Source organism: Perognathus longimembris, chromosome 28, assembly GCF_023159225.1.
Source record: "Perognathus longimembris pacificus isolate PPM17 chromosome 28, ASM2315922v1, whole genome shotgun sequence".
Lineage (NCBI taxonomy): Eukaryota > Metazoa > Chordata > Mammalia > Rodentia > Heteromyidae > Perognathus > Perognathus longimembris.
The window spans coordinates 53,791,439-53,811,216 of NC_063188.1; the positions used below are offsets into that span (position 1 = coordinate 53,791,439).

General features: G+C 38.3%; 1 protein-coding gene and 1 pseudogene across 1 annotated transcript in view; one reads left to right on the top strand and one right to left on the bottom strand.

Annotated features, from left to right (window-relative positions):
* LOC125343043 (sodium/hydrogen exchanger 2-like) overlaps positions 1 to 19,778 on the bottom strand; it is a 69,608-nt gene that overhangs the window by 19,842 nt on the left and 29,988 nt on the right. The window contains exon 6 of the mRNA XM_048335356.1: positions 2,346 to 2,435. Within this exon, the coding sequence (XP_048191313.1) occupies positions 2,346 to 2,435 (90 nt within the window). The remainder of the gene's footprint in view (positions 1 to 2,345; positions 2,436 to 19,778) is intronic.
* On the top strand, positions 1,941 to 2,084 carry LOC125344451 (annotated as a pseudogene).

Below are 19,778 nucleotides of genomic sequence, written 5' to 3' on the forward strand. Positions count from 1 at the left end.
AAAAAAGAAGTAAAAAGCATATTCAGCCCTTGGAGGACTTAAAAACAATTGAAGAGGCATGAAAAAAAGAAGTAGGAGATGGAAGTCAAGAGATTTGACACATGTATGTAGCAACAAGAAAAGGCAAACATACAGTAAACAAGTAGAAAACCCTGGAATTACAGAAGTCCCACGTCTATGCAAATGTGCATTGTGAGACTGACCCTGATGAAATGTGGGTATCCATGAATAAAGAAAGCCATTCTATTTAATTGTAACATTAAATACGCAAAATGTATTGGAGAAATAACTAACATTACAGGAGAGTTATAAGAAGAAATCTGGATGCATACATACAGGGCCAGAATAGGAATGAGAGCAGATAACAAAAAAGATAAAAATAATAAGATTGAGTTGAATTTTGTATAAAATCACAGAATCATATACCCTGAATTTCTTCATAAGAAAATAATCAAAATATCAGTCTAAAAATACAAATATATTTTAAAATATTGTCATGAAAGAGAAAAAGGTAAAACATAATTTGTTATAAAATCTATTTTAAAATATGTCAAATAGATGTAATTCCTGACCCTGAATCTGGAAGAAAATACTGTGAAAGATTATTAGGACATTTGGCAAATTTTTTAATATGGAATTATGTCAGAGAGACCAGGCAGATTTCTTTTCATAACTTGAATAATCAAATGATGAAACACAAAGAACACATGCATATAATTGAATTAGATATTCTTATATAGTTAGATGCATAAATGTAAATAAAGCATAATTTTACAAGTAGAGAGTCATTATGCTGAAAATATGGCTCTCAAAATTATGGACAATTCAAATTGAAGAAAGATGGTTGCAAAATTCTTCCTTTATCTTTAATTTTCTAAATTCTTCAACATTACTAAATCTAATGATATCTTTAATCAATAACTCAGAATTCACTACTTCTATTATTCTATTTCATCTTAGCCACCATATTAAAATTGATTGAACAAATTATATTTCTATAAAAAAGTAAAAAACAATTCATATAAAATTTTAAAACTTAAATTTCTGTGCACTGTATATGTACATATGTATGAATGCATGTATGTATTTAGTGTGGGTCCTGGGGCTTAAATGCAGGGCCTGAGCACTGTCTCTGAGCTTTTTTTACTCAAAGACAGTGCTCTATCACTTGAGTTACAGCTCCACATTTAGCATTTTTGTGGTAAATTGGAGATCAGAGTCTCATAGCCTATTATTCCCTGGCTGACTTTGAACCATGATCCTCGGGTCTCAGCCTCCTGAAAAGGCCTGAGCCACCAGCACCCAGCTCTCCCTCTATTTCTAATGTAAAAATGAGGCATTGCTCCTTAACTCTGAGTGTTGTAGAATTGTATTTCAAAGGCTACTATTTCCAGTTAGCTGTAAAAAATATTTGACTTCCACTGTGTACCAGTGGCTCACATCTGTAGTCCCAGCTACTCAGCAAGCTGAGATCTGAGGATGAAAGTTTAAAACCTGACTGGACGTGAAAGTCCGTTGGACTCCTCTCATCAATTAATCACCAAAAACCTGGAAGTAGAGCTAGAACTCAAGTAGTAGAGTGCTAGTTGCCTTCAGTTAAAAAAAATGCTCAGGAACAGCACCAAGGCCCTGAGTTCGAGCACCAGGACCAGCACACACAAACACACACACACACACACACACACACACACACACACACTTTAACTTTCTTTAACATCTTTAACTTTCTCAATCCTCAATAGTGCAAATAAAATATTCATGAAAGAATATTCTGATGAATATTTGCAATAACATGTGCCATACACATTTTAACTTACAATCAATTGCTTTACAGAATCAATTAGACAGTCAACTAAATTACTGAAATAATTTTGCCTAGTCTTAAAACAGTATGTTAATTAAATTAAAAACTCATAATAACCTTAAGTAAAAATGTTCATACCACTTCATGGCCTTTTGGCTAAGATCAAGTGTAGTATCTGTTCTTATCAGTTTATAAATATACACAGTTCATGATTACACCAACTTGATAGGTCTGAAGAATCATGAACACACAATTTTAATTTATTTGTTAGGAAAACAATGTCACAAAGAAAGGAAATGTTTTTCCATAAACTATATGCAAAGCTGGGTTCTAACAGAACAAGTGGGATCCAGACCCTCCCTCATCAATAGAACTTTTTTCTTGATTTCTCAAACTTCAGGTAAGTATACAAGTAGAACTACCTACTTGAGAGTCAAAAAATCATGACTCATTTTATTAGGAAAATAATTTAAAAATTAAATGACCATGTAAAGGTTGGTTCCAGTCAAGATTACTTAGATGATGATAAATGGCAGCTTACCCGAATGAGAATCTGCTCACTCACAGTTGGAGGGGTCTCTCTCTTTCTTGTCACATCTAGTAAGTCAACAAGAGGACGGATGGTCATCCCCTGAAAAAAAAACACCAAGTAAAATACTATGTTTTCTCCATATGAATGTAGTGTTTGAATATATTCTGTGTATATATGAATAGGCATGAACTTTTGCATTGGGTATCTGTGTTTCCATCTGTCCATGAACAGAAAAGAAACATTATGTCAAACTTCACAGAGATTTTTAGGTGAAAAATGCTAATTATTTTCTTACAGAGGTCAATGGGAAATATATATTATATACAAAAATCCAGATTATTTAACAAAAATCTAAAAAAAAAAATAGATCTAATACTATGAGTTTTTGTTTGTTTGCTTGTTGGTGTCATTCCTAGGACTTGAGCTCAGAGCATGGACTCTGTCCCTGAACTTTGTCAAGGTTTTGTCAAGGTTTGTCAAGGTTAGTGCTCTACTACTTAACCTGTAGTGCCACTTCAAGCTTTTTCATGGTTTGAGATAAGACTCTTGACTTCCTGCCCAGGCTGGCTTTGAACTGTGATCTTAAGATATTGGACTTCTGAATAGCTAAGATTACAAGAGTGACATGCCAGTGCCCAGCTTCTAATACTATGCTTTAAAAATACAAGTAATGAAATCATAGAATCAAAATACCACAGTTTTTCATTGCAATGTCTGCTAATGAATTCAGAGACATTATCCTTTATTTTATTTTATTTTATTTTATTTTATTTTATTTTATTTTATTTTGGCCAGTCATGGGGCTTGAACTAGGCACTGTCCTCGAGCTCTTTTGCTCAATGTTAGTGCTTTACCACTTTGAGCTACAGTGCCACTTCTGAGTATTTTGGTGATTAATTGAAGATAAGAGTCTCACAGAGACTTTTCAGCCTGGGCTGGCTTTGAACCGTTTTCCTCAGACCTCAGCCTCCTGAGTAGCTAGGTTTACAGACATGAGGTACTAGGGCCCAACTTTATTTTTCATTGTCCATTGAAAATGAGTTTACATTCCTATCAGCATATTACTTTAAATTTCCTTACAACGTCTGATAAAGAAATGTTGTATATAATTAAAAGCCACCTATTAAGTTGTGCTGTATTAGTCACTAAATATGTATTCCTTACTAAAGGCTATAGGTGATAGGATTGCAATAAGGAATTTAAGTTAAAGAGGATTTATAATGTAATTTAATATGTCATTGACGAATAATTGCATTAAGAATGTTTTACAAACTGAAATAAATGTTGTGTTAGAAAGGAAACAACTTTTATGCAAAGGTCTGCATTTTTAATATTTTGTTGCCATATATATTAATTGAATAAAAGCATTTCATTGTATTATATCCAGACATATACATAATGTATGAGTCAAAGTCATCCCTTCTATCATTTTCCCTCATTCCCTCTCCTTCCTTCTCAAAACTATTTCAACAGGTTTGATTTTTCTCTTTTCAAAGGGTGTGGGGGGGGTGGGAGAGAGAGAGAGACAGAGACAGAGAGACAGAGAGAACTTCAGCCAGTTTCAACCTCAGTCACCTTCTGTTGGCCTTTCCTCTTTCCCTCCAACTGAGTCAAGTTTCCTTTGTTATCATTACTATTTTCGGTGTAAATTATGGTGTAAACATTTAACCATAGAATTTCACATGTGCATATATTTTAATTAGATTAACCTCTCTGTTGGTCTCTATCCCTGTTTCTACTACCCCTATTATTTAACAGATTTCTGTCAATTACCTTATACCGTCTTCATGTAAAAACACAATACATTTTGACATTAACTATGCTCCATCATTTTCTCTCAAAATCAGCCATACTTCTTATCCCCCAAAACTGTCTCAAAATTACAATAATGTACTATGTGTGTGTGCAAATGAGTGTGTTGTGTGATGTATATATCTACGTAAATGTGCAGTATTTAGGTCTAGATTCCACAAATGGGCAAAAACATAGCATTTGGCCTTTCAAGCTTGGCTTGTCTCACACATGATAATCTCTAGTTGCATCTACTTTCCTGAAAATGACAGGATTTCATTGTTTTTAACGTTTATAGTATACATGTATACCATTGTTGGGATCAGCTGTGCCTTTAAGAGGCCACAGCTGGCCTTGGCCTGTCTCTTCCCCTCCTCTTCCACCTTTAACAGGAAGAGAAGCCCCCAGCTCCAGGGGCGAGCATGTGTGCAATGGCGGGGGTACCCCAGAAACCCAATCCTTGGGGGGCTGGGCCTCCGCCCACAATGGAAGCCCCCTGACATCACTTGACAGACAACTCTCGTGGCCAATCTGTTGTCCCTCTCTTGTGCCCGCCTTTGGGGTTATCTATGGCTTCTCATTAGAATAAAATTAGAATCGTCCTGGGGAATCGTCCCAGAGATGGTCTCCTAGACCCCACGAGCCTGTGCCTTCCTTGGGCTGGCGGGCAAGGGGTTCTCGCGACCACACGTGAACCGAGGCGCCCGGGACCACGCTCCTACGTCTAAACCCTATGGGCCAGGGGGACGTGAGAGAGTGAGTATGGATCCCACACGGAGGAGATAGATAAGCCCAGGACCCCTCCCCACGTGGATGTGGAGGGATAGAGCGAAGCCCGGCAACCTGGAACCCAACATACCATATTTTCTTTATTCACTCATCAGTTGTTGAGCTGAGATTCCACCACTTGGCTATTGTGAACAGCACTGTAATAAATGTGGGTGCGCAGGTATCTTTCTTGTTTGTTGAGTTATACTCTTATGGAAATATGACCAAGGGTTGAATGGTGAGACTATAATACAAGGCTACTTTTAGTTTTGGAGAAACATCCATAATGATTTCCAAAGTGGTTGTACTAGTTTTTATTTCTTCCAACTGTGCACAAACTCACTGGAATAGGTTGTTGTTTCCGTGATGATGGCTAGTCTAACTGGGTTGAGATAGCATCTCAGTGTAGTTTTGGTTCAAATTTAAAGGAATACACTTAAATCAAAAGTTAAAGAAACCTTCTCTAAGAAGGTCATAAGTAAGCATAGACCCAAAGGCAGGGGAAGGAACATGGCCAGGCAGGAGGATAACATTGTTAACATTAGACAAACTGAAAACCTTGTGTGGCTGGATTATAATCAGTGGGGGTAAAGGACATTACTAGCAGGATTAGAGATAGGCTTGTTAGAATACCCAAGTTTTTTCAGACTAGCTTTATATTTTTCACTTTTTACTAAGTCTAAAAAAGTTGTTAAATGCTTTAACCACGTTTATATTTCTAAAAATCACTATCATAGTTAACTACTTAAGGCTAATAATCTCCTGAGATTTTTTTTTGCCAGTCCTGGGGCTTGAACTCAGGGCCTGAGCATATCCCTGGCTTCTTTTTCCTCAAGGCTACCACTCTGCCAACTTGAGCCACAGCACCACTTCTGGCCTTTTCTATATATGAGCCTAGGGCTTCATGTATAAGAGGCAAGCACTCTTGCCAGTAGGCCATATTCCCAGCCCTCTCCTGAGATTTTTGTAGTTAAAATATCATGTTTTAAACATGGCTATCTAATTTCATAAACTTCTATAGAAAGTAACTTATTTTGTTCAATTGCTTTGTAAGTTTTATGCCAGTACTGTGTTGTTTTGATTATTATGGCTTTGCAATATATTTAGAAGCCATGATTCCCCCAGCTTTTGTCTTTTTGCTAAACATAGCTTGCTGTAACTTGGGATCTTTTTCTTGTCCTATATGAAATTTAAAATTATTTTTCTACTTCTGTGAAGTATGACATTTACAACAGGACTCACAATAGCCAGAGTATGAATAAATCTAAATGTTGTTCAACATAAGAAAGAATTAAAAAGATTACATGAGTGCATCTATATTTGGAATCCATACAAAAAAGCTGACCCTTATTGAGTTGAGAATGAAATAGTCATTACAGAAGCTGTTAGAGTTGTAGGTAAAATGAATGAGAAGAGGATGGTCAAAAAGTTCGATATAATAGTTAGGTGGAACATATTCTGCTTTTCAGTGGCACAGTAAGATAAATATAGTCAACAATAATGTGATACCTGAAAAACCTAGAAATGAGTGTTCTGAGTATATTCCAGATAAAGTAATTATTTTTTTAAAAGTTAAGATAATGGCTGTGTTAATCACCCTGATTCAATTACTATCTAATGTAGACATGAAGCAAGACATCACATTGCACACCATATGTACATGTACAATTATTATATGCCAATCACAAAAATGTATTAAAAGTCTATATTGCCAGTTCTACTACTGATTTGGATGAGATGAAGCCTAAAATTTTAGAAGTCCTATAATTGTCATAACAATTGAATCATAAGTGTAAAGAAGCCAAAGATTAGCCTTTTCCATGTTCCCTGTTAGATCTCAAGAACTCTGCATAATAATGAGCAAATAAATGTTGCTTAATATGTTTTTGTTACTAACATTAACAACATTAGACAATATGAACGAAAAACTTAATAGATATAAAATGCTTTTAACTGAGTCGTGCAATTGTGTGATCTAGTTAGAAATGAAAATTATACGGTGTAGAACACTGATTGGCCACTAGTTTTGATTAAGATTTATTAAGAGTATTCTAATCTGATATTTAGATCACAGTTCCAGTGGTTTCTTTGAATTAGACTCATAAGAGCTAAAGAGAAAAGGAGGGAAGTATTCACTAATAACTCCTATCTACCAAATGATTGCAAACTATCAAACCTGGTCTTCTAGTCATGATTCTTTGCTTGGACAGAGAATGTTAGTTCAGAGCAAGGAGGAATATTGGGATGATAAATAGTACACATTACATCATTTTTCACTAAATTATTTGCCTGACATGTCATTTTGAAAGTTCCAATATAAACAATTTATACGGCGCCTTAAATCCTTAACTCAACATCTTCAACTGGCTACCTAGTCTAAATACACTTAATAGTCCTTTTAGGGTCTTCTCATGGTCTTAAATTTTGGTGAAATATGAAGTTCATGGACTTTGTATACAATCTTAACAATGGAATTAAATAAAGTAATGAGTGATAGCTGTCCGTGCACACTATACACAGAGACTAAGGGGAAGAATTGAAAATAAATTGTCCAAAGTATTAAAATTGTCCAAAGTTTTAAGCTGTTTGGGTTTCTTAAATTAACTATTGTTGAATTAAAAGCAAGAATAGATAACTAGGATCCTTTATAATTTAGCATGTACTAGTGTTATTTATTTTAGTCATTCAGTGGGTTTACGTGTAGATTTATAGGCATATTCTACCTACCACAAATGAAGGAAATCATGCATCCTATGTTTCTTTGGCTCTGGCTTACTTTGCTTAATATGGTTTTTCCCAAGTTTTTCCATTTCCTTACAAGTGGTACTGTATCATTCTTTCTGATGGATGAGTAGAATTCCATTGTATACATTTTCTTTATCTATTTCTCAACTGAGGAACATCTAGGTTGATTCCATATTTTGGCTGTGGTAAACAATGCTGCAATAAGCATGGTTGTGTAGGTGACTTTAGTGTGGCCTGCTTTGTGGTCCATTGGATAAATGCCCAGGGAGGCTATGTATAACAGTAGTGGTCAAAACTCAATAGCTATGGACAAATGATCATATAAAATAACACTACGGAAAATGAACTCCAAGTGAAGGAAACAAGAAACATTCTTTAGTTGCCATTGTTGCTATTTTTATTTTGTTTTCTTTTTGTCTTATTTGTTTGTTTATATTCGGGATGACAAGGGAAGACATATAAAAGGTAGGACAAGGATGATCAAATAGAACAGTGATACTCACTAGATACTATGAGGAATATGAACTGGATATCTTATGGATGGGGACACGAGGGAAAGAGTGGGAAGGGAGACACTTCAAAAAGAATTGTACTGATTGTGCCTGATTCATGTAACTGTAACAATAATAAAAAATAAGACTAGAAGTTAAAATTTCCTTTAGAATTTAGATTGAGAACAAGTAATTTAATAGAAAGACTTATCAGCCATCTTGGACAACCTTAAGTAGAATATGCATGGAGAAAATGGCTGAATGTAGACATCATACCTATTGCTTGCAAATGTTTACTACTTACATATTTTCCAAGAACTTTAGAAATGAACCCCATAATGTTGCTATTTTAATCCTATTTCAGAAATGTGGCAAAAAGCAGGCAATAATTTCCATTACTGTTAAACTTGAAACCTAAAAGAAAGTTAAGGTATCCTAATCCTTTATTAGCTCTTCAGCTATTTCAAATGACAGCAATGCCTTACTGTGCCCTGGGTTTCTTTAACATACTAAAAGAGCATGTCACCTCAAGAAATCTGTTCCAATTTGGAACTATGCAATTTTTTGTAAATGTATCTGAATTACCCAAAGTCAGAGGATCATCCTATTCACATGGTTCCCTTAAGTAATTTAGTGTAATTCTTGCATGTTAGGTGACAATTAAGGTGTGAGGATTTTACCAAATTCATCTGACATTTAAAATTTAGTGTCGGGAGCCAACAGCAAAATTCACCCTGACTTCTGGCTTACTCTCAAGGGCGTGCCAGGTCATGGCTTAGGGAGCCAACAACACAGTTCATCCTAACCTCTGGCTACGTTGTTATCTAAAGGACTTGCATGGACATGGTTTACTTGAAGGACAGTACTAATCCCGAGATGTTTTATTATGTCCACAAGAGTCTGTTTTATGTAAACCATTCAACCGTATCTTGTTTTACTGCCTGTTGTTGTTTACCAATTTCAGGGCCTTCCTGTTTTCTTAAACCTTAGTTAATCCTATTCTATTTCCTGGTTGTCAAACTGCATATAAGCTGGAAGATAAGAATAAACCAGGCTGCAGTCTTGAATTACAATCTCGAGATGCAGACCTCCCATACCCCATCTTTGCCTCTTGTCTTTTTTCTCTTGTCTTGTATTTTTCCTTTTCTTTAATCCTCGCCCCCCTTTTCACTGCTGGCTGGCTCGGCAGATGTGGCGCCCGAAATAGGAACCTGAACACCTGGGATGACGGCAGAGGACCCCCACTCAGGTAAGGACGTCCGATCACTTGGGAAGGAGAGCGGGAGAGAGAGTATTGTTGGGAGTAAGAAATTATGGGATAAAGTATAGGCTGCATGCTATACGTGCAGGCCCCCAAAGGCATGCTTAATGCCCGGGCAGTGAAAGTTGGTCAAAGTCACTTAGAATGTTTCTTTTACTTTATTGAGGAATCATGCCCCCAGTTCCCAGAGGAAGGAACCATTAACTTAGAAACTTGGCAGAAAATTGGGGGGGGGGGGGGGGGGGAAAGATTCAGGAACATTATGATGCAAATGGCCCTGAGAAAACCCCAGTGGATGCTATTATTCTTTGGTATCTGGTCCGAGATTGCTTAGATCCTAGACATGAACAGATTAAATTCAATCAGCCGATCAGAGAAACTGAACAGGGATCTGAGGAGCATTGCCCAGCCCCGGGAGCATTTGCTGCTTCCCAGGAAGAGCTGAGGAAATTAATAAGATCTGAAACCAATGGGCTACATATTAAGAGCAAATGGCTCAAACACTGAGGGAAAGTTATGCAATGAGCCTACTAAAGATAGATTGACCCATGTTGAGAATATGTTTAAATCAGTTATAGCTCTATTGTCACAGCTTCATCCAGAACAACAAACTCCTTTAAAGGTAGATAATGGTGAGCCCCCACCGACAGTCCTGGCAGACTTACAGCTCTCCTAGGCGCAGGCTGCTCGCAGGGGGGAGGGACCTGAGGCTAGAGAAATGCTAACACCACCGAGGTAACTTCTCCTGACCAAGCGCCTTACTTCCATCCACCACGACAATGACAGATTTGAAACCCCAACCAGGGTGAGTGATCATTAGCCTGGAGCTTGCATTTTCCATAAAGCCACTGGGCTAGGTCAAGGGGATCAGCAATTGTGGGTGCTTGGAGTCAACTGATCTCTAGTTCAGCTCCGCTGGTCACTCATCAAGTGGGGGACAGTTTAAATTGCTTCAGAAAAGCTGCTCAAGTTTGAGCCCAATCTTATATATTTGGAATATTTTACAGGACTTACCTAACTTCTATGAGCACTCAAGCAGATAAAGTTCTCTCTGTCTCTTTTCCTGCCTCCCTCTAAACTCTGACTGCCTGCCTGTGACATAGGATGGGCTGGCGCTAGCTTCCAAGGTAACAATATTTGTTTAACATCTGCTTTGAAAGACACAAAGAAAGGTTTTCTGTTCTTGTTATTGATGTTTGTTAAGCTTGGAGATTTGGTTAAGTTCTGCTTGTTGTTGGTTAGATCCTGTTTTCTCTAGCATTGACCACATGGCGGGCAATAGATTCAGTTTAAGCAAGCGCCATCTTGGTTCCATCAAGGTTCCAAAAACTCTTGGAGGTGGAATCCCACCCATCCCCCAGGTGATGGGCGTGTCGAATTCCTAGAGGCAGCGCAGGGACTTGGAGACTCAAGCTCCCGGTTACCCTGCCCCCCACCCTGAACTCCATAACTATGGCCTTGCATTTCAAAGATGCCTTGCAATTCAAATGCTGGAAGATGAAAGTGTCTTTCTGTGAGCTTGCTGTCTGTGTTCATGCCCTGTCTCCCATAAGCTCCCCACGGAAGCTAAGCTGGTTTCTCAAAATGTGGCTTCTCAGATAATCTGTGAAAATTTTGGTCTGCTGGAAAAAAAATTTTTGTTTACTATCTAACCACGTGGTTCTAGAATATAGGCAAAATAATATCATTTGCCACTGGAATTCCAGAAAACTTACATGGCCAATTAAAGAACAATTCTAAGCGCGCCTCAAAGCTTGTGGACACTGTCTGTATGTCTGTATGTATATCTGTCTATGTCTATGTGTTGGTAAAACTTAAAAACAAAACAAAAAACAGGTTCTAAACCCAAACTGATCATGGTTGGGTGCAAGGAAATGTGTCTAAGAAAAACTCCAAAAGGTTCTAGTCAAGTGTACATCTAACCCTGACAATTCTTTGATATAGACTAAGATTTTGCTTCTCCATTTTTTTCCTATTTCCCTATGCTCTCATAAACTCTTTAAGATCAAGGGACCAGAGTCATTTTGGAACAACTGTACAAATGTGACTATTAACCTAAATTTTCCTGACCCAAAATTAACATTTTGCCTTATAGGATGCAGGTCAACATATGTGCTAGCTGAGTGGACCGTGGCAGTCTGTGGCCACAGGAAGCTGCCTCCAAAGTCGGCTCCCAAACAGCCTGGTTTGCTCAGGCAATCTAGGAGTCCTGTGAGGATTTTGACAGGCCCAGGCTGTCAAAGGCTACTACCCTGGCTCTGCCTGCCCCAAGATTAGAGTTGGGTTTATAGCAGGCCTATCATGACAGAGTTGCAATCGAGATTTATTCCAAGATTAAAAGCACCAGAGTTGTGTTTGGCGACCACAGGGTTGCATTGGGGTAGTATTGGTGTCTTCTCCCTCCATGACTCAGAATCTGTCCTGGCTGCTACAGAGAGCAGACTTGGTTGGCCTTTAATCTGTGTGGATTTTGTGACTAGATGGTTAAAGGCCCAAGCCTTCTAAAATCTTTCAAAGTTGTCACCCTGCTTAAACCCATAGGAAACCAGCCTCCAAAAGCCAGAGTACTCAGAGTAAGCAACCAAGGAATATTGGGAGATTTCAAATGTCTTTAACTAATCTGTGTAGAAATTTATAGGCAACCCAGCAGAAGGTGTGACAATCTATCCAGGGGACTCAGAGATGCCAATACAGCCTTGCCCAGATCCAATCTATCTCTCCTGCCTGCCTCCATAACACATGACTAAGGAGGCCTGCTGATTTGGAATGAAAAACACAGCCACTTCAGATCCACTGAAGCTGAGACTTTTATTGTTATTCATTTGTTTTCTCTTTCACGTGCCAGTAAGGTAAGGTTAAATAATATGATTTGATTTAATGGCACATGGATCTCATTCAGTCTGCTGTTCTTTAAGTGTTACAGCAAAACTCTAGCAACTATTTGTTGGTCAATTCTTAACAACTTACAGGTAAACTCTACTCCTGTTGCTTTAATTGGAAATAAAAAGGGCTTTTATGGCTAAGACTCTGGATTACAGTTCGAGGCCAGCCCAGGCAGAGAAAAATAAAAATTCCTCTTGGTCATATTTTAGGTCCTTATTAATTTACTAGTCAGAAATTACAAATTAAGACTTCTCATTTGCGTACTTTGCATGATTTTCAAAATTTCTGGGAGATATTAATTGCCTTCGCCCTTATCTTAAATTATCCACAGCTGAATTAAAACCCTTATTTGATCTATTAAAGGGGGACCCTGACCCTATATCTCCCAGACAAATGACAACTGAAGCAGCTAAAGTCTTAAGCATAGTAAATTCTGCCATTTCTTCCCAACATGTAAATTATATTGATTATTCAGCCCCTTGGGAAGCATATATTTTAACTACACCTCATTCTCCAACAGTGGTCCTCTGGCAGAAGGGACCCCTTTTATGGCTTTCCTTGCCTGCTACTCCTTCAAAAGTGTTAACTCCCTATTATAAATTGGTAGCCACCTTAGTTCCAGATGTGCCGTGTGGAATCTTGTAAGTATCTTGGACGAGATCCACAGGTTATTTACATACCCTATACTTTACAACAGCAAGAATGGCTTTATATTCATTGTGATTCCGGGGCCATTGCTTGGGACAATTTTATGGGTATAATTTCACATCATTGCCCCTCCAACAAATTACTTCACTTTGCCTCTTCTTACCATTAAGTGAGGGTAATGCTATTACGGATGAGGCTACTCAAATTTTTCTCACTCAAATTGACATAGCAAAGCAATCACATGCTGCCCACCATCAAAACAGTCATGCCTACGTCAGCAATTTCATATCACACGTAAGGCGGCTCGTCAAATTGTAAAAACTTGTCCCAACTTTGCTATCTTCCTACCTGTGCCCTCCCATGGCATTAACCCTCGAGGCTTAGTGGCCAACCATGTTTGGCAAATGGATGTTACCCACATTCTCTCTTTTGGATGGCTCCGCTTTGTCCATGTTACCATAGACACTTACTCTAATTTTATTATGGCTACTCCCCTTAGCGGGGAAGCTAGCAAACATTGTATCTCCCATGCCCTACACTGCTTTGCCACTATGGGACTTCCTAAACATATTAAAACTGATAATGGTCTGGGATATATCAGACGAGCTTTTCAAACTTTTTGCAAATCTTACCAAATTGTTCACTCTACAGGAATTCCCTATAATCCTCAAGGTCAAGGAATTGTTGAACGGGCCAACGATTTGTTAAAACACAAAATTTCTAAATTAAAAGGGGGGGAATTATACCCCTTCTCTCCTGTTAATATTCTTTCTCATACTTTATTCATACTAATTTTTTAAAATTTGGACTGCAATGGCCACTCCACAGCACAGCGGTTCTGGGAAAAGAGAGAGCAAAGAGCTTTTGCCCAAGTTAAGTGGAAAGATCCTTTAACAGGTGCTTGGCATGAGCCCGATCCAGTATTGACATGGGGTCGAGGACATGTCTGTGTTTTTTCACAGGATGAAAATGATGCCCGCTGGCTATCTGAGCATTGCATTTGGATTTTGGAAACTCATCAGAATGGTACAAGCGCTGACCCACTGGGCTTACGTGCCAGATCCACCAATTGTGCACCCTGTGACTTGGGAAGGAGCTGAGGTGTTCGTGCATGTCAACAGATCAGCATACAGTACAGCTTCAGATCCTTTTGTCCAACACGTTAAAATGGGAGACTTTGCAGCTTCTAGCATTGGAACCCCTTTATGTTTTACAATTGAATCCAACAGTTATATTCCAGGATGTACAGTAATGCAATCCATAAATCATAGAATTTGGATTCCTGTAATAGTCAAGTGTATAATATAATATACAAATGACCTCATTGCCTACTGGGTTTCCTGTACATGCTAATTCTACCTCATCATTCATGATACCTTGCTGCATCAACTCTTCTCAAATTGTAGAATCCAAGGGAGAAGTGCACCCCATAAAGTGTAGACATGATCATCCTTTTATAACCAATATTTCAGGAACTAATTCTCAATTGATGGACTGGTCCAGAGCCAATCTCACCAACAAGTACAACCCAGATCTGTGGTGGATGAATGGATACCCTCAACGTCATGTCTGGATGTTAGTGGCTGCCCTAAATAATATTTCCTGGCCCACTTCTTCTTCTTTAAAAAATTTATGAGTTGTGTCACACCTCCTTATGCCCTTATCTATGGACCTTTTAATATTTCTATAGGAGCCATGTATTTCAATGTTACTTGTACTAACTGTTCTTTTACAAATTGCTTGTATAGTGGTCTTACTGATTCTGTAATTGTTATTAAGCAGCCTCCATTTGTCATGTTTCCTGTGAACATATCTGAAGCTTCGTATGAAGAAACAGATATTCAAGTGTAAAAACATTTAAAAGAACTCATGCGCCCTAGCCAATTTTTAGGGCTATTGACAGCAGGCATTGTAGCCTTTATTTCCTTAGCTGCCTCTGCTGCAGCAGATACTGTGGCTTTAACACAAAGTGTGCAGACAGCTCATCATGTTAATCAGCTTGCTCATAATACTACGCAAGCCCTGCACTTTCAAGGTAGGATTGATGATAAGGTAGAACAAAAATTAGATGCATTGTATGAATCTGTGTTGTCTCTGGGAGAACAAATCAGTGCTTTACAAACTTTTCAGTGGGTGCACTGTCTTGCTGGGTTTGACTTTATTTGTGTGACCCTCCATAAATACAATGGGTCGAGCTATCCTTGGGAACAGGTTGTAGCACATCTAAATGGTATTTGGCACCATAATAATTTGTCCTTAGATCTCTCTCAACTCCATAGGCAAATAGCAGGACTAGAACAAGCTCCGCCTCTGGACTCTGAAGTGGCAAAAACAGCAAAAAAACGGTTTGAACAACTTCAACAGTATATCCCTTCCTTGACTAATGTTAAGGGGCTGCTAATGACATTGCTCGGCCCAGGGATACTTTTGCTGATGGCTTTCCTATGCCTTCCTTGCATTGTATGCATATTGCAAAACTCTTTCATGAGTTTAGCCAGTCAGCTGCATGAGGTCAAGCTCCAAGTGAATGAATTTTCCCCCTGAGAGGAACCGCAGCGAGAGACGGGTTTGAGGGCGGGGCCAGCTTGACCGACATAAGACAGGGCCTTCAGCTTTGCTCTGAAGAAGATCCCCAGGATGGGTAAGGCAGGCTGGGCAACCCCCCCAACCTAAGACAGGTGGGTTCGCTTCTTTAAACAAAGATGGGGGAAATGTCGGGAGCCAACAGCAAAATTCACCCTGACTTCTGGCTTACTCTCAAGGGCGTGCTAGGTCATGGCTTAGGGAGCCAACAACAAAGTTCATCCTAACCTCTGGCTATGTTGTTATCTAAAAGACTTGCATGGACATGGTTTACTTGAAGGACAGTACTAATCCTGAGATGTTTTATTATGTCCACAAGAGTCTGTTTTATGTAAACCATTCAACCGTATCTTGTTTTACTTCCTGTTGTTGTTTACCAATTTCAGGGCCTTCCTGTTTTCTTAAACCTTAGTTAATCCTATGCTATTTCCTGGTTGTCAAACTGCATATAAGCTGGAAGATAAGAATAACCCGGGCTGCAGTCTTGAGTTACAATCTCGAGATACAGACCTCCCATACCCCATCTTTGCCTCTTGTCTTTTTTCTCTTATCTTGTATTTTTCCTTTTCTTTAATCCTCGCCCCCGACCCCCCCGCCTCATTCAGGATTCCCTTTTCACTGCCGGCTGGCTTGGCAGAATTTAGCATATAATGCTTTCATGGGATATAATCTAATTCTTTTCATCACACTTATCATAGGTAAAATGCTTTCCAATGTAAGCAGTTCTGCCTAATGACCTAGTTGTTTAAAAGTCTGACCTCATAATTGCCTTCTAAAACTTATCCCTACTACTCTCCATCTTCACTAACTTAATTCATCTAAGTCTACCTCCTAAACATACCTCCTAAGAAACAAAGATATCAGAGCAACAAGACTCAGTTACATCTCTATATTACAACCAACTTTATGGATTTGATAGTTATTCTCTCTTCTGTTGAAGAAGTAAACTATAGCCAATAAAAATTTAGCTCATACAATTGAATATCTGGAGTACCTAGAAAATCTAGTTAAATGGAGGATTTATGAAATCAAAGATATTACACACACATAAAGACACACACACAGGCATACACACACAAGTATTCTATAAGTTTCCTATGATAAGCACTAATAATATATTTTAATATAATTTAACTAAATATTTGCTTATTTCACAAATGTTAATTGCACATTTCATTAGATCCAAGCACTGTGATAAATGCTAAGAAACAATACATATATATTTTGTATTCAGGGATTTAATAATAAAGGAAACAGCACATTGTGAAGAAGAGAATAAAAACAGTTAAAATAGGTAGATAGATACATAGATACATACATGCATGCATGCATGAATGCACAATACAAGCCAGATATATAGATAACAGGTAGACACATGTTAATACATGTACATATACATGTGGAGAAAATGTCAGTGTACAGTGATTTAGGTAGAAGGGATTGGGGGATTTACTTACACAGAATGCTCTGGGAACACCTAGGAGGAAGTTAAGTGTTTGATGAAACTATAATTAAAGGACTATAGGAAACCATATTTACCAAGAGATGAAAGTAAGCCAGTTTTGGAAAGAGATGCCAGTGGCTTTCACTCAGATTTCAATAATCAGAATGAAAGATGACATTTAAGGATGAACTCAAAAGAAAGTTCAAGGAAGCATCATTTGTAAGAGCAAAAAGAAGGAAGAAACCATAATCCAACTGAAACGAGAATGGATAAAATGGTATATGACCAAAGAACCCCAAATTCAGAAGCCAAAAACATGAAGGAATTATGACCATTTAGAACAACATCAATAAAAATTCCACATGGCTACATTTAACATGCATATCTGGAAGACTCAAAACAAACACACACGAATATCAGTTTGTAAATTTGTACACTAACAACTATCTAAAATAGAAAATAAACAAAGAGTTCCATTTACAAGAGCATAAAAAGAAATGAGATACTAAAGAACAAACTGAACCATGAAGGTGAACCCTGACATTGTGAATACTTTGTAACAATGGTTAAAGGAACTTCTATTGCACAGACAAGTGGGAAAACAGCCTATGTTTGTGTTGGGAACAGCTGCGCCTTTAAGAGGCCACAGCTGGCTTTAGCCTGTCCCCTCCCCTTCCACCTGTAACAGGAAGAGAGGCCCCCACCCCTGGGGGGCGAACACGTGCGTGCCATCATGGTGGGGACTTCTACAGAGACCCAGCTCTTGGGGGGCTGTAATCACCGCCCACAGAGGAAGTTTCATGACATCACCTGATGGGCAGTCCAGTCAGCCAATCAGTCAGTCACCCCAAGTCCTTCCCTTCCACCTTTGTCATAATAAATTCTTCTGCCTGCCCTCTGCGCGGCTGAGGCACATGGACCATCGAATCACCTCCCCGATGTCTCTCTCTCCGCCGCCGGTCCACATGTAAGGGGACCAGGAAGGGGGCCCTCGGCATTTCTCCTCAACTTAGCACAATCCATGAGAGCACGTTTTGCCTTCTGCAGGCGGGGGACAAAGCCAAAGGTTCTTTCTTAGTTCGAATTCAGACATCTCCCCTGGAGAAGTGGGGAGAGGGGTCCCAGAGAGGCCCCGACGTGTTTGTGGATTGAAAGATGTAATACTGTTCATATGGCTCAGTCTATAGTTTTAATACAATTCCTATCAACAACTTTTTTCTCTATTTTACAGAAATAAAGAAAAAACACGAATCTTAAACATAATAACAAAAACTCAGTCAAAGCAATCTTAAGAAAGTAAGATGATTATTATTATTAAAATTGTTTATTTTTTCCTTGTTAATTTTTATTAAACTTATTTAAAAACTTGTTAAAAAAGAAAGTAAGTTGATGCTACAAACATTACACATTACACTTTATTTCCAAGATAAAAATTACAATGCTATAATTTAAAAAAACATATGGTACCCAAATAAACGAGGAAAGAAGAGGAGAAGGAGGAGGAGAAGGAGGAAGAGGTAGTGGCATCATAATGGGTGGAGGCAATGGTAGAGGTGGTGGAGGAGGAGGAGGAGGACCTCTCCAAAAGTTGACAAAGTAGAAAAACTTAGAGGAAAGTATGATAAATGAAATTAGCATGGTGAGAAAGAGAAAGCCTATTTGTTTGCATTAATATGACCAAACTTGGCACCATAGAGTACAGTCAGAAGTGTCAAGGGCTAGGATCATAAATTGAAAAAAGATCAAGAGAAATAAATATTAAAAGGCATCTGGACCAGCAATAGATAACAACATTGTACTGTATCCTTAAACATTCTTAAGATTCCAGATGTGTTTTTAAAAAGTTTTTTGGTGCTGATCTTGAGGCTTGAACTCAAGGCCTGGGCACTGTCTCTACATTCCTGTGCTCAAATCTAGTGCTCTATCACTTGAGCCACAGCTCCACTCCTGGCTTTTTGGTGGTTAATTGGAGAAAAGTGTCTCATGAACTTTCCTGCCCAGGCTGGCTTCGATCTGAAATCCTCAGATCTCAGCCACCTTAGTAGTTACATATATGTGTAAGTCACTGGCACCCAGCTAACAATTTTTAAATATAGTAAAATTAAACAATCAAATAGAGTACTAATTAAATATATTATTAAATATACTATTAATATAATCTGTATAGTTAAAATTTTAACCTAAACACATGAATTGAAGAAACACTCACATCTTTCTTGGTGGAGGTTTGGACACAGAGCTTCAACTTAGAGACTCAAATTAAAAAGTGTGTAACACTACTAATTGAGCTAAATTCCTAACCCATTTTTGCTTTACCTGTTTCTCATGTTCATGTACAGGGCAGGCCTCAGACATTACCCTCCTCTCTATGCCACCATCATAGCTAAGACTTCTAGTTTATGTGTTAGGATGAGAGCTAATATTTTGCCTAAGGTTGATCTCAAACTGTAGTCCTCTTGGGGTGTGCCTCCTGATTAGCTGCAATTACAGGCATGCACCGCAGCATTCAGTTTTTCAAGAAGATACACATTGGTGTTACAACCCACAGACTTGGAAATGTGAGAAAAAGAAAAGAACCAAAGTTACATCCAACATGTGTGGCTCTAGTTGATGAATGTCAGCGTCCTATACTGAGAAAGAAGGAGTAGATGAGGATCAGATGTTTCTCACGCAGATATAATAGCTATGCTGTTTTTTGGTAATATCCAATGTTTCAATTGTTGAAAGTACATATCTGGACTTCAGAGTTAATGTATGGACCAGCAACAAACATCTGTGAATCATCAGAGTTTATATTGTATTTGAAGCCATATAAATGAATATATGCC